Source organism: Molossus molossus, unplaced genomic scaffold, assembly GCF_014108415.1.
Source record: "Molossus molossus isolate mMolMol1 unplaced genomic scaffold, mMolMol1.p scaffold_m16_p_6, whole genome shotgun sequence".
In the NCBI taxonomy this organism is placed as follows: Eukaryota; Metazoa; Chordata; class Mammalia; order Chiroptera; family Molossidae; genus Molossus; species Molossus molossus.
Genome location: NW_023425399.1, coordinates 608583 through 623345, shown reverse-complemented (window position 1 = coordinate 623345; position 14763 = coordinate 608583). Strand labels below are relative to the sequence as shown.

General features: G+C 65.1%; 1 protein-coding gene across 2 annotated transcripts; it reads right to left on the bottom strand.

The window, feature by feature from the left end:
* Positions 1-6825: 6825 nt before the first annotated feature.
* Positions 6826-14445, bottom strand: CHRNA4 (cholinergic receptor nicotinic alpha 4 subunit). Of its 2 annotated transcripts, XM_036244620.1 has the most exons (5): positions 14299-14445; positions 12258-12302; positions 12059-12168; positions 8748-10122; positions 6826-7007 (listed from the first exon to the last, which is right to left on the bottom strand). In XM_036244620.1, the coding sequence occupies exons 1-5, from the start codon at positions 14437-14439 to the stop codon at positions 6882-6884; spliced, it is 1797 nt and encodes a 598-aa protein (XP_036100513.1). In that variant the 5' UTR covers positions 14440-14445; the 3' UTR covers positions 6826-6881. The 2 variants fall into 2 exon arrangements, with proteins under 2 accessions (XP_036100513.1, XP_036100514.1); XM_036244621.1 differs by lacking the exons at positions 12258-12302; positions 14299-14445 and having other exon boundaries at positions 8748-9986; positions 12059-12107.
* Positions 14446-14763: the final 318 nt, after the last annotated feature.

Here is a 14763-nt window from a genome sequence, read left to right as displayed (position 1 = left end):
ACCCCAGGGTCCCGGGGAGGAGCAGGTGATCCTGGCCGGGGGGCAGTGGAGGGATGGGGAGCCTGCCCAGTGGGGCCCAGGGAGGCCCTGGCCAGGGGTCAGTACTCAGGGAGCGGGGGCAGGTGGGCACCAGGGAGGACACCTGGACTAGGTGGGCGCAGAGGGGCCACGGGGAGCATGCCCGAGGCCAAGTTTCCCTGAGGGCTCACGGCCCATCTGGGCTCACAGGATGGGGTGCTGGGGGCACTGACCGGCTGTCAGCGGTCCACTGCCCCCCCAGACCTTCCATCTTCCCTCTGGCCAGGACGTGCCCCTTGCTGCTCTGAGTGACCTGCAGCCCCCCCGCCGAGTCTCAGACACCAAGATGGACGGTGCTGGGGGCCTGGAGAGTCTGGCGCCGAGGCAGAGGGGACGGGCGGGGGACGGGGGGGGGACGGGCGGGGGACGGGCTGCATTTTTGTACCTTTCCCACGATCACATAAACCCAGAGTTCAGCAAGGAGGCGCCGCTCATTACGGGAGGGTGTGCGCGTCCCTGTCCCCGCCACCTCGGAGAGAAGCCACCCCAGGGACCTCCCTCCAACCCCACAGTCTCCCTGTTGCCTTAGGGCTCGCCCCTCCTTCCCTGAGGCCCCGCAGCCCTAACCTGGGTCCCAGAGCCCAGCCCCCGCCCAGGCCGGGGCCCTCAGTGTAAGCCACAGGCCGCGTCGCCCGGGTGGGGTCGGCTTTCAGAACGGTGCCCAGGCCCTGGCCATTTTGCTCAGCGGTTAGCACGTCGGCCTGAGGACTGAGGACCCAGGTTTGGTTCCCGGTCAAGGGCATGTACCTCAGTTGCGGGTTCGGTCACCGGCCCAGGTCAGGGTCATGCAGGAGGCAGCCCATCAGTGTGTCTCTCTCACATCGATGTTTCTCTCTCTCCCTCCCATCTTTCTACTCTAAAAACCAATGGAAAAATATCCTCACATGAGGAGTAAAAACAAACAAACGAAAGAGAACGGTGCCCAGCCCCCGCAGAGGCGGCGTCTGGGTGGTCTCAGCGCCCCCCCAGTGGCCCCCCTCTTGGCTGCCCTGGCCCACTGGCTCCCCTGGGAACCTCAGCGGCTGTGGTCCCTCCGGCTGAGTCAACGCCGGGCAGTTTCTAAACACGGGGAAGGACCCGGGGCGGGGCCCCTTCATACACTGGCCGGGGGGCTTCCGCGGAGACTGAGCAGAGGCAGGAGAAGAGGGTGTGAAGTGGGTAGGAGCTCCAGCAGGGCACACCCCTCGGGGGCCTGAGGGGGGACCCCGCAGGCACGACCCGATGGCAGGAGGGCCGAGCACAGCGCCAGGACGGGGTCAGCGCTGGACCTCGACGGTGCTGTGGGAGGGGTCTGTGTTCGGTCCAAGAGCGGCTGGACGCCACGGGGGTTCTGAGCCAGGAACCGACGAGACCACCGAAGACAAGACCTCGGGGAGCCAGCGGGGGACGTCCCCTGTTGTCCACTGAGATGGCGGCTGGGCTATGGGGAGCAGGTTTGGGCAGGCTCCTGGCTGAGCCGCTGTGGGGGCCCCGGAAACAGGCCCTGGGCTGCAGAGCAGCAGCAGGTGGTGAAGGGGGTGGTGGTGGGTTGAATCTGGTGTTCATGGGGCAGAAGTGTGGGCACCACCATCTCGGAGGGGCTGGCTTCCCTGGGGGTGGAGGTGGCCTGCTGGTCCCGGGACTGTGTCCCAGGCTCCCTCAGAGGCCAGAGGGGAGGGCTGTGGGCCGCAGCCCGAGGGTGTGGGTGCAGAGTCCGTCTGTCAGAAGGAAAGAAGATGGCGGAGCCCGGGGCGGTCTGGTCAAGGAGGCCGGCAGGTGAAGGCGCCTCTTTGTCATCACGAATGAGCTGCCATCACGGGAGGGAGGCTGGAGAGGCCAGGTCCGCAGCCGCCCCGTCCAGCAGCACCCCCCTTGGAGGGCCAACCGGCCTCTGGCCGGGCTGGAGAAGACAGCCTGCCACCGGCCCGTGACCTGTGCTGTGGGCTGAGTGCAGTCGTCCACGTGAGCCATCTATCCGCACATGTGCACACGGCTGATGCACACGCATGCACACACACACATGCACATGCACGCACCCGCATGCGCACAGCACTCGCCTCCAGGTGTGGAGACGAATCAACCAGAGAACAGGCGAGAGCAAAGCTGAGCAGGACAGACCGGGTGGAGGAGGACGCGTTCTCTGTGGCCCATTAACTAAACACCATGTCTTCGGGGAGGGAGGGTGAGCGGGAATAACCCAGAGGCACAAGGGGGAGCGACGGGGTGCGGACAGAGAACAGCAGGAGTGAACCCACGGGGTCAGGGCTGGGGTTAGGGTTAGGGCTAGGGTCAGAGTCAGGGTCAGTGTTCGGGCTAGGGCAAGGTGAGGGCTAGGTTTGGTGTTAGGCTTATTGTTATGATTAGTAGTAGGGTTAGAGCCAGGACTAGGGCCAGGGTTAGGGTTAGTGTTGGGGTTACCGTTGGGTTTGGGTTGGTTTTATTTTTAGGGTTAGGGTGAGGGTTAAGGTTGAGTTATAGTTAGGGTTCGGTTAGGGTCATGGTTAGAGTTAGGGTTGGTTTTAGGGTTCGGGTTCGGGTTGGGGGTTAGGGTTAGGGTTAGAGTTGGGGATAGGGTTAGGGTTAGTTTTAGGGTTAGGGTTAGAGTTGGGGATAGGGTTAGGGTTCGGGTTCGGGTTAGAGTCTGGGGTTAGGGTACGGGTTAGAGTTGGGGGTTAGGGTTAGAGTTGGGGATAGGGTTAGGGTTCAGGTTCGGGTTAGAGTTGGGGGTTAGGGTTCGGGTTAGAGTTGGGGGTTAGGGTTCGGGTTAGAGTTGGGGGTTAGGGTTCGGGTTAGAGTTGGGGGTTAGGGTTCGGGTTAGAGTTGGGGGTTCGGGTTCGGGTTAGAGTTGGGGAGAGCGTTAGCCAAGGTCACAGCTCCGAGCTCGGCGGTGAGACCATGGAGGACCCTAAGGGTTTTGTAGGGCAGAGGAGGAAGCACATGCTGGTTCCCAACCAGCTCCATCTGGCCGGGAATCCCGTAGAAGAGGCAGGAGTGCTGGAAGCGGTTGTTTTTAGGTTTCAGAATTAGAGGACGCCTATGATCTCAGATTGAAAGGCTCAGAGCGCCTTATGGTGTTGTTTCTTTAAATTCATTCACACAAAACTTAAGGACGGCAGAGAAAGCAGCCTTCACACACCCGCGGAGTAAAAGCTGCCGGCTGTCAGAGCCGCCAGGGTGATGACCTCCACGTGTTGAAGGAAAAATACAGATTTTATTTCCGTGATGTCCTCACTCTACCGAAGGAGCCGGAGTCCGAGCAGCTGCACAGGACTGAGCTCGTGGGAACCAGGTGATTGCTGCAGGTGGCACAGGGTCCGAGACGGCCCGATGCCCTGGGGCGCAGGTGGCCACTGGCTGGAGAGCCACGCCCGCCCAGAGGACATGCCCACAGCTACCTGAGAATCGAGATGGTTCCCTGGCTGGTGTGGGCGGCAGGACTCCTGAGCAGCAGGACGCTCGCTCTGTGGGTGTGGGAGGCATTGGAGGGTTAGTCTTCTTGTCACCTCATTAAGCTCTTAAACAATATAAACAGCGGCCTTAAGTCAGGAGCAGCCACCAGGAGGGACAAAGGGACGGGATAACCTTCAAGACGGCCGACCAGCTCGGATGTTCCCTGCGGAAGGGAAACGGGAGCCGGCGGAGCAGCTCCCAAGGCCACGGACGTTACCCGAGCACACCTGCGTCGCCGGAGGTGTGCTCTCCAAACGCTTCAGACCAGCTTCCTGCTCCCGCCCAGGACGGCGGGACCAACACCTGGCAGACACCACTGGACGCCCAGCAGATCGGGGGGCTACTGTTTCGAGGCGTTTTATGGGGAAGGGACAGCATTTCCAACAAAAAATGGAAATACCTAGAGGTTCAAGTCAGAAACACTGACGCCCGCCCTTGTCTACACCAGACCCTTCACCCGAGGACCAGGGAAAGCTGGGACGTTCCAGAAGGAAGCGTAGGGGGCGTATTCGCAAGCCCGGGGTGGGAAGATCTGACGTGATCCATAAAGCAACCACCGTAGGAAAAATAAGACACGGCCCCTCGTCAGAATGAAAGTGTGTCTTCGAAAGACATCGTTAGAAAAGGAAAATCACTGTGACGGATGGGGGGCCTCCCACCAGGTGGGACAGACAAGGACGCAGGATGCACAGGTGACTCAACGCGTCACCAGACGACACAAAGCAGCGAGCAAACACCAACTGGCAGACAGTGCCAGGGGGAGCGAGAGTATCCACGTGGGAAGACTTGCACCCCGTGACTTATGACCCCACACAGGTGTGTACCTGGAGTGCTCGGTGCCCCGCCCTGACTTATCAAGGTGAACAAGGGACACCAGAAAGGGGCCAGTACCGCTGAAGGAAAAATCTATGACTTAATCCCCCGAGAGAAGTGGGCACGCCACCCTGGGCGGGGGGCAGGGGGCAGGGGGCAGGGGACAGGGGGCAGGGGGCTGGGGGCTGGGGCGGGCCAGCCAGGGCAGGGAGGCAGTCGGCGGTGGCTAGTTAGGACAATTCAGCAGGCCCCGGGCACTGGGCTGGCCCTCCTTACTGGCCCGGGATGGTTTGGGCCTGGTGTGTGAGTGTGAGATGGGGGGACACGGCCCTGGCCTGGGGGGGCCGCACATGAAGTCCAGGGGTCCACCGCCCCTGGGAGGGACAATCTCTCGGGTCTGCATGACCCCCAGATGTCAGCACAAGGTACAAGAACAGAAGCGTGGTCAACACAGAGACATGAAGACGGGACCACGGAGACCGCACGCGTGTTCACAGCTGCGGGACCCTTAGCCTGGAGCCCTGGAGACAAGTTCGGGACGAGAAACAGCCACGTTCTGTTTACTCAAAGCACAGGGCTCACGGCAACAGGACCGATCAGGGACGAGACAGGACGGAGTCTCAGCAGCTGGTGAGGCCACCGTGGGAGGGCCTTTGATGGAGCCCAGGCGGGGGGCCACACTGCCCCCCCAGCACTGAGAGGGGAGACAGGTCGACGTGGGGTGGCGAGGGGTTGGGGGCACCCTGCCTGTGGAACGGTCCCCTAGGTCCCGGGGTCAAGTTCAGAAAACCCGCTCGTTGGAGGGCTTGGGCGTGTTTTGTCACTTGTAGAGTTTACACCAGGAAACCCCCCGGAGGCGCACGGTGGCGGGGTTCCTCTGCTGCGGTGGGAACGTGGGCCTTCGTCATCTCTGTGGCTTCCCCGACACTTTTCAGTCCCCGCAGCTGCTGGGTCTCCCTCACGACCCAGAAGAGCGCATCTGGCGGCCGGATCCGCTTACATAAGGAGGATTGAGGTGCTTGCGTCTGAAATCCGTGTCCTGACGCCCCCGCCCCCCGTTCATGGCCCCACCTGGGCGAGCTGCCCCGTGTCCCCGGACCGATGCCCCCAGGAAGCAGGGGCAGAGCAAAGCTGGGCACGTGGGGAGGAGGGGACACCCGGGATTTAGACGCAGGGGCCTCTGCATCCCTCTCCTGGGCGTGAGGACCCTGGACTCCAGTCGGGGCCGGTTCACGGTGCCCGGGTGAGGGGTGCGGCTGTCCGGCTGGGGCCCGGGAACCCCAGCTCTGCAGCAGCATGAACCCAAGCTCTGGGTGCTTGGTGAGCTCGGCTCTAAACTTCACCAAATCACCCTCAGTTCTTCCACGTCCCTGGTGACCCAGGACCGGCCGGACAGGACCCACCCCGGCTGCCACCTGCCCGGCTGCCCTGACGCCCAGGGTCTGGAGGAGGAGGCCTGACGTGGACGCGGGAATAGCCGCCTCTCCCCCTCCTGATGTCACTCGGGGGGTGAGGACACACTGCCCCCCAGCACTGAGAGGGCGTCAAAGAATCAGGGGTGGGGGCAGGGGGGCAGCACCCCTCTCCACCCCCTCAGAGGCAATGTTCCCCAGGGTGTCAGGGGACATCGCTGGTGCCTTGGGGAGACCACCTGAGGGCCCAGGACCATCACTCTGGGGCAGCCCCCACCCCTCTGCCGTCTGAGCTGGCTCCAAGCAGAGAAATCCACGGGCAGGAGGCCTGTGGGGGTTCCCCTTCACCCCCTCAGGGGCCCCACTCCAGGGCCACACTCTGAGGGCCCTAGATTCGGCGCTGGGTGAGCTGGCCTCAGGGTCCCCCGGCCTCACCATGGCTACCGACCCCATCAGGGAAGCCCGTGCTCATGTGTGTGCCCAGAGAAGAGCCCACGGAGAGGGGGAGCCCAGATGGGGACACCGGAGCCTGGGCCCTGGATGCCACTCCAGGTCCCTCACCCCCAGGACCCCTGGAGCAGATGTCCGTACTTCCCAAGCCCAAGGGTCCCTCCCATGTGGGTGACCTGCCCCCAATCTCCTCCAAGGGGACCAGATCTAACAGCCCTACCCCCAAGGCCCCTGGGCACAGAACCAGGGTTTTCACGAATTTACCACAACAAGTAAAAGCCCTGGTAGGCCCAGCCGGCCAGTGAGACCCGTGTGTGCTGAGTCTCCTCTGTGGGGTCAGGGGGAGCATCCCGAGGGCCAGGGCGGTGTCCCCACACTCGGGGGCCCCACAGGGAGCAGGGGCACTGGGGGCAAGAGGGGCGAGGGGCGTGGTCCAGGACCTCGGGACGGCGGGCACCTTTCAGAGTGGTCAGACCCAGGCCCTGGCAGGAAGTGGCCGTGCTCTGGATAAACTTTAATGAGCCAGAGAGAGGACACCGCCCTGCAGGTAAGAATACATTCACCCCAGGCCGGTGGCGGCCACGCAGGCTCCCCAGGAGGCAGAGGAGGAAGACGGAGCGGCTGGTGGGCGGCGGGCCCGCAGTGCGGTCCCTTGGGGAGCAGGAGCAGACCGGAGGTGGCTGGGCCCCGCAGGGACCCCTAGAACATGCCGGCCAGCCAGGGCGGCAGGAACAGGCCGGCGGTCCCCAGCAGGCACACGATGACGAACACCCAGAGGAAGACGCGGTCGATGACCATGGCCACGTACTTCCAGTCCTCCTTCACCTGCAACACAGACACGCGTCACCCGCTGCCTCGCCCCGCGGCTGCAAGACCCTCTGGAACCCGGCGCCTTGCGGGGCAGGGCCCCGTTTCCGGTTCTTGCCACCGGGGTCACAGGGTCGCAGGGACACCTGCACGGAGGCACCTGTGTGGGGGGGCACAGGAAGTGACGAGCCAGCTGATGTCTGGCTCAGGAGCAGCCTGGGCTCAGAGGGGTTGACACCTTCTAAGGAGCCAACCTCACAGCCACCGTGGGCGAGGGTGCCCCCACTTCACCTGCCTGGCAGGGTGCCTGAGCCACTGGGGTAGAGGCCGGGAGGGCCCAGGCCACGTGATGATGGAATTGGCTCCCAGTTTGTTGAAGCTGAGGGGGAGACTTGGAGACCAGTGCGTGACCCCCCTTTCCAGATGGACCAAGTGAGCCCAGAGGGAGGCCACCCACACCCCCTGGCTGTGCAGGACAAGGGCTCCTGGCACCCTGGGTAATGGGGTCTGGCCTCTAACAGGAGCCCCCAGGGGTCCCACGGTGTCCGAGGGGGACAGCTGAGGCCCAATGGCCCTCCCCCCAGGACTGGCACTCGGGGTCTGGCTATCCATGGTCCGAGGCCCTTCAGAGGCTGGTGGGGTTCTCAGCTCTGTCCCTCAAGCCCTCGAGGGTGTGGGGCACAGCCCGGGTGCTGTGAGCAGAGGCAGGAGGCCCGGGGGGTCCCGGGTGCCAGGGCCGAGGGCGGGCGTGAGTGCACAGGAAAGAGCAGGCCGAGCTCCCCACCTGCCCGAGGGCCGTGGGGAAGGCGGCGGTACTGCCCGTTCAGAGAGGGGGACGCCGAGGCAGAGACACTATGAGCGGGGAGCAGACCCTAGTCCCGGCCGGCAGCTCTGAGGTCCCGTCTCCTGACCCCACCTCTGGCCTCTACCGGGGGCTCTACCTCCAGGGTGACCCCAGGAGCAAAGGCTCGAGGAGGCCTGGCCGGGCCACAGCGGGTCCTGAGTGGGCAGCCTGTGGGCACCTGAGGGGCTGGGCACTGTGGGTCAGCAGCCTCGGGGCCCAGCCGGCCGGGCACTCGTGGGTCAGCAGCCTCGGGGCCCAGCCGGCCGGGCACTGTGGGTCAGCAGGCGGGTGAGGGGCAGGCTCAGCCGCCCCACTTTGGGGGTGCTCAGGGAAAGTGGGTTCTTCGTCGCCATGTTCTGCTCCGATTCCTTAGAGTGCTCAGGTGTCCCGATGGCTTCAGACCAGACTCAACGGCCTGTCTCTTCACAGGAGACCCGAGCGCAAACGGGGTCACTTATAAATAAACGTCCCCAGGACGCTGCCGCCGCCGGAGGCCACGCTGTTCCCACTGCCTCTCATCCCCTCCCGCCCGCGCGGCACCCCGCCCTGAGGATGAAACATCCTGGCTGCGTGTGAAGCCAAACCGCTCCCCAGAGCCCGAGAGGCGCTCAGAAACCAGGACCAGCTGCAGGGGCGGATGGAGGGCAGCCCCGCAGAACTACCGCTAACCCGGTGTGGGCAGCCCCTCGCCCCCGCCGCCCGCAGGCTGCCCCATGCTCTGCTCCCGCAGGCTCTCTGGGCACCGGCCCGGCTCCAGTCAGGGACTGGCCAGGACGGGAGGCTCAGGGACGTGGGAGCAGGCGGGTGAGGCTTGGCTGCTGGGTGCCCCGAGCTGGCAGCCCAGGTCCGGGTCCAGTTTCTGGGTTTCTTCACTGGCCACTCCCTCCTTCAGAGTGCCTGGGGCTAGGACTCACCGAGAAGTCTGTGTCCTCCGCCTTCAGGTGGTCTGCAATGTACTGGACGCTCTCCACAGCCCTCGTCAGGGTGGGCGACAGGGGCTGGGGACGAGGCGGTGCTTTGGTGCCGCGGGCTTTGGAGGTGGTGTCTGAGGGCCCCGTGGACGAATCCTCGCGCTTGCATTTGCAGGGGGAGGCCGGGTCTCGGGGTGGGGGCGTGGCCCAGGAGGCCTTCCAGGAGGGCGGGGAGCCGGCTGAGGGGCCATTGGCCTGGGAGGTGGCCTCTTCTTGGGGAACGCAGTACTGGGTGCTCCGGGACCGGCACCGGACGCCAGCCTCTGCTCCTTTGTCGGGGCTGGACAAGTGCTGGACGCTCAGGGACCGGGCTTTGGAGAGCCCCCGGGTCCAGGTGCTGGTGGGCGGGTGGCAGGGGCTGGGCAAGGGGCAGGGGCTGGCTTTCTTGGCCTCCGTGGGCTGCAGAGCGGGAACCTGGTCTGAGGGCGAGGTGCAGACCGGCTGGGGCTTGACCAGCTCATCCAGGGGCCCACGGAAGGACGGGGTGGGGGAGGGACCCCTGCTCTGGGCTTTGCTCACGAAGTCGGGCTTCCGCTCGGGCTCGGGCCAGGAGCGCGGGGCGCTGGCCACCCCGTGCATGGACTCGATGAGCCGCCGGCAGCTGTCCTTGACCACGGACGGCCGCTTCATGAGGAGCAGCCGCGGCACGACGTCCAGGAAGACGCGGCGCACCCAGGCGGGCATGGTGTGCGTGCGTGGGGAGCGGTGGTGGACATTGAGCACGAAGACGGTGATGATGATGGACAGGGTGACGAAGATCATGGTGAACAGCAGGTACTCGCCGATGAGCGGGATGACCAGCGAGGTGGACGGGATGATCTCGGTGATGAGCAGCAGGAACACGGTGAGCGACAGCAGCACGGAGATGCACAGCGTGACCTTCTCGCCGCACTCGGAAGGCAGGTAGAAGACCAGCACGGTGAGGCAGGAGATGAGCAGGCAGGGGATGATGAGGTTGACGGTGTAGAAGAGGGGCAGGCGCCGGATGACGAAGGCGTAGGTGATGTCGGGGTACACCTCGGCACAGCACTCATACTTCCGGGTGTTGTAGGTGCCCACGGCGTCCACGATGACCCACTCGCCGCTCTCCCAGAAGTCCAGCTGGTCCACGCGGCGGTGCATGCTCACCAGGTCGATCTTGGCCTTGTCGTAGGTCCAGGACCCGAACTTCATGGTGCAGTTCTGCTGGTCGAAGGGGAAGAAGGTGACGTCGATGCTGCAGGAGCTCTTGTAGATGGCGGGGGGGCTCCACTGCACCCGCCCGTCGTGGAACAGGTGCGCCTTGGTCAGGTGGGTGACGGCGAAGTCCCCGTCCGCGCTGGGCAGGGAGAGAGGGGTGAGACAGGACAGGCGCCCGACGCCCCGCCCCAGGCGCCCGCACCCGCAGACTCTGCCGCCCGGAAGGACCTGGTGCTGAGTCTGGGCCCGGGCCGGTGTGAGTGTCTCCGCCTCCCCACGGGGCCCCGGCTCCCACTCTGGGTCCCCACAGAGGCGGGGCAGCAGTCCTGACACCTTTCACTCTGAAACACAGACAGGACATGTCTCCTCGGCCCTGTGAAGCCCCCAGGACTGCCGCCCGCCCACATCAGGCTGGTCCCAGCGCCACAGAGGGCGCATCCAGCCCTGGTGGCCCGGAGGGGCTGAGGGACAGCCCTCTGCTCTGCACAGGGGCCGGGCCACCCAGCAGGGAAGCAGGGAGGGCAGCTTCCTCAGCAACGTGTGACCCCCACAGCGGGGCCTCCCCCCCCCCCCAGCTGGTGCCTCTGTGCGGGGCAGAGACAGACACCACCCAAAGCTTCTGGCCCCACCTCCCACCCCAGCTGTGGGGGCTGCAGCTCCGGGGCAGGTGGGGGCAGAGAAGCCCGTGGGGCTGGTCCAGGTTCTGGCTCCAGGCCCTGAGATGCCTCGTGACTGGTCCTGCGACACCCTCTGCCCCAAAGGGACCATGTAGAAAAACCTCAGGTAGACATGCTCCTGACCTCCAAACACGGGGTGCCCCACACGGGGGTTCCCCAAAGCCATCAGAAAGCCTGGGCCCCATTCCCACCCTTCCCCTCGCCCATCAGCTGGGCCTGACCACTCGGCCAAGCTCAAGTGCATGCCTCCGGCCAACAGCTGCCGCCCCCGAAACGGGCTTCCTCCGTGGCTGTAGCCTGGCCAGCACCGGCCACCAGCTCCTCCCCCTCCCCACAGCCTTGTCCAGAGAGCCTGGCGTCCACCCAGCCGCCTCCCACAGGTCCTGGCAGGGAGGAAAGGCGGAGGGTCTGGGTGGCGGCTCCCACTCTCCTGGGAGGTGCAGTCATCCCCAGGGAATTTCTGGCTGTCCCCTGGATCCCAGATGCCTATTCTCTGGATCAGAGGTCTTGGGGGGTTGTAGGGGAGCTGAGCGTGGACCCCGGGAAAGCTGCTGGCTGGAGGGCTCCGGGCTTGCAGAGAACGGACCTGCCCGCCCACCCCCAGCTGACCCCGCTCAGGCCTCCTGAGTCCATCTCCGAGCTCACGTGCGGCTGCCTTTCCCTCTGCGTGGCTGGAATCAGTTCCGTGGAAGAGGAGCCCCGTTGTTCTTAATCAAAGAGCAACGCTTTGTAGGTCAGGCCCAGCGCCGGGGGCCTGGAAGGGGCTGCTGCAGGGGTCTGGGGCGGGAGGCAGGGGCTAGGAATGGGGGCAGGCCGAGGGCTAAGTGCCTGTCAGTGTGCGCACAGAGCCCCGCGCCCGCCTGAGCCTGAGCGGGGCCTGATTCAGCGCGACACAGCGGGACCTGGGGGACGGCAGGCTGCCCTGGGCTCAGGGACCCCAGCGAGAGTCCTGGGAAGGGACACGTCTGAGCCCACCGTCTGCCGGGGGTCCCCCTAGAAACCCGGGCCCCCAACACAGAAGACCGTCTACAGTGTGGACTCTCGGGGTCAGCTCAGCCCCCGGAGCCAGTGGTTTTGTTTGCTCAGGAGCCCGAGGAGCCAGCTGGGGTCCCAAAGGGATGACCTGCAGGGTGGGGCCCGGAGCCCAGACGGAAGGCTGGGACCAGGTGAAAGCCACAGGGCAGACAGTCGGGTGCCACGGGCCCTCGTGAGAACCCGCATGTCTAGACCAAGCCCCTTTTCCTGCCCTGGGGACAGAGACCAAGGCCGAGCCAGGAGGTGGCCACCGAGGGGTCTGGGCAGGTCTGGTGCCTTGGAGCCCAGGTGCTCTCGCCTGGCTGGGGCTCGGCTGGAGGCAGGCACCTGCACCCCGCCCGCCAAGACCCCGCCCCGGCTCACTTGTTGTAGAGGACGATGTCTGGCCGCCAGATGAGTTCGGAGGGGATCCGGATGGAAGTCACGTTCTCGTAGTCACTGGGGTCCCAGCGCAGTTTGTAGTCATTCCATTCCTGGGGGGGGGGGCAGGCAGAGAGGTGAGGCCCGGGCGGGAGGGGCAGGGCCGAGGGGTGGGGGTGACAGCGGCTCCCCTCCCACTCACCTGCTTCACCCACACATTCGTTGTCATCATCTGATTCTTCTCGTCCTGGGACCCAAACGAGAAAAGGAGTTGTGGCCCCTTCAGTGACAGGGTCCCCCTCTCTGGCCCTGAATGTCCTCACCCACAAGGACCGGCCAGGGCTGGGCGTGGGAGGGAGGACACCTCATCTCTGGAGATAACTGAGCCCAGGAGGGACTTAGGGACGTGGGGACAGGCCAATGGCGGCGTAGGTGGCTGGGCCTGGCCCCCAGCTGTGGGTGGGTGTGTGAGAGGGGGGGCACCTCTCTCCCGACAACCTGCATGGCTCTGTCCCAGCTGGGCAGGACCCCCCGACTACCCAGACCCTGGTTAGGGTGGGGCCTGGTATCCCAAAGGCACAGGCCTGGGTGCTTTGCCCTCTGGCTCCCTCGGGGGAAAATCCCCCACTTGGCCAGTTTGGGGAGAAGAGACACGTCCCCTGACCCCTGGCATTGTCCTTGGTCCTGTTCTCCTGCAGGTCCACCTGGGACAGGCCACTCAGCTGACCAAGTGGGACCCTCCCCCCCAGAGAAAGGGTGCTGAGGAGCATGTGTGACGAAGCAGAGCCAGGAACCGATGGCTGCCAGCCCCTCCCTTCCCTCTGGGGGAGAGCCTGACCCTGCTATGCCCCATCCCCCACCCCGGGACTCAAGGAGCTTCAAGGTGACAGGGCCCCAGGCCCGGGACGCCTGGGGTTCTCTGCAAGCAGATGTTCCCACGCATGGCACACACCTGCAGCGAATACGTGAGCACCCCAGGGACGGCAGCGTGGCCCAGACTTGGGGCGGCCCCTTCCACCCACAACGTGGCCGGGTGGGTCCTCCGTCAGGCCCAGAGCCCCCCCGCAGAGCCCGAGAGCCCCGCCCTGCCTGGTGCTGCCACCCGCCTCGGGTCTCTGATCGGGTGTGCTCCTTCCTGGCCTTGGATGCTCCTGGGCAAATGGGGAAGCAGTCCGTGTGGGGAGCAGGAGCCCCGAGGAGCACACAGGTGGCCAGGCCGTGGTGCAGCCAGCAGCCGCCTCCTCCAGCCACTCTGAACTGTCTGCAAAGCTCAGCAGCTCTGGGAACCCAGAATACCCCCTGGCTGCCCCAGGCAGGAGCGCTGTGCAGGAACTGGGGGGCCGCTCCAGGAAGCTGAGGGCAGAAGCCTAGACCTGGCGGAGGACAGGGCACTGAAAGGGTCTCCCCGCTCACGGGACCCTCGCTGGCCCCTGTCCCTCTGAAGGTGGCCACAGCCTCCACCCTCCCAAAAGCCCCTCGGATGTCACCCACTGAGCCCAAGATGGCAATGACGTGCTCATCCGACTTGGCAGGCGAGGAGACAGGTGGGCAGCCACCCCCCACTAAGCCGACTCAAGGTGGGGGTCCTGGCAGGAGGAGGGTGGGCATCTGGGGATACCTGTTGCCCCCTGCATCTGGAAGAACTAGGCTCCCAGAGCGCTGCCCCTTCTCCTTGCCAGGTCAGAGCCCAGCCCAGGCTGTGTGCCCATCACCCAGTCAGATCATACCCCCAGGATGGGTCCCCACCCCAAGGGGGTGCCCCAGCCCCTCCAGAGCAGTAGCCAGTGGAAGGCTGGACCCCAGCATCCTCCCAACAGCCCCCTTGGTCATTAACTAGGAAGGTAAGCACGCCCCAGACCTATCTGAGACTCCCCCAAACCCCTCATTCCAGGCGGGTAGGGAACAGGGCCTCCTGGACCAGCTCAAGGCTAGGGGCTGCCCCATCAGGTGCCCCATTCACACAAAAGCCCCCACAGCTGACCTGGCACCTGGCATCGTCTGCTCTTTGCTCCGAAGCTCACAGCCCGACCCTCTGCTGCCAACCTGGCACTTTTGTTTCCGTGTTGGGGAGAAGGGCCGGGTCTGCGGCAGGTGTGCACAGACCTGCCTCCCCTCCGGACACACCACAAAGGTGCACTTACTGGGCTTGGGCAGGGGCCTGTACAGCGGGCCTCGCAGCCCCCGGGCCACCTCTGGGACTACGTGTGACAGCCAAGACCCCGCGGCGCCACCCCCGCACCTACCACATCAATGAGCTGTGCGATGGACAGGCCAAAGTGGACAAAGACCACGTCGGAGATGTTGGCCACAGGCCGGGACCACTTGTTGTAGCCCGAGAAGAGCTTCTTCAGCAGCCGTTCCTCTGCGTGGACCCGATTCTCCATGTGGCTGCTCGCTGGGGACAGGCAGGCACACGGCTCAGGGGCGGGGCGCCGGCCCCCCAAGGCCGCCCCTCCAGTCGCAGACCAAGCCGTGCTCAGCTGCCCTGCTTCCTTCCATCTCTTCTGGCACATGCGCTCACCTCAGGACCTTTGCACGGGCTGCCTACTCCCTACTTCCTCAGGGAAGCCTTTCCAGCCCCCCAGGGCCTTCCTAGCATGGGCACCTCACCACGTCAGTGGACAGCAGTTCCTACAAGCACTGCTTTGGATAAGGGTCAGAGGCTGTATCTCCAGCCCCCAGCAGTCCTGAGAACCTTGCCTCAGAGC

Coding starts and splice junctions, on each gene's coding strand:
- CHRNA4 (XM_036244620.1), bottom strand. CDS start 14,439: ATGGAGAATCGGGTCCACGCAGAGGAACGGCTGCTGAAGAAGCTCTTC. Junction 10,123..12,058: donor GACATCGTCCTCTACAACAA/GTGAGCCGGGGC, acceptor CTCCCTGCCCAG/CGCGGACGGGGACTTCGCCG. Junction 7,008..8,747: donor CGGAGGACACAGACTTCTCG/GTGAGTCCTAGC, acceptor TCTGTGTTGCAG/GTGAAGGAGGACTGGAAGTA.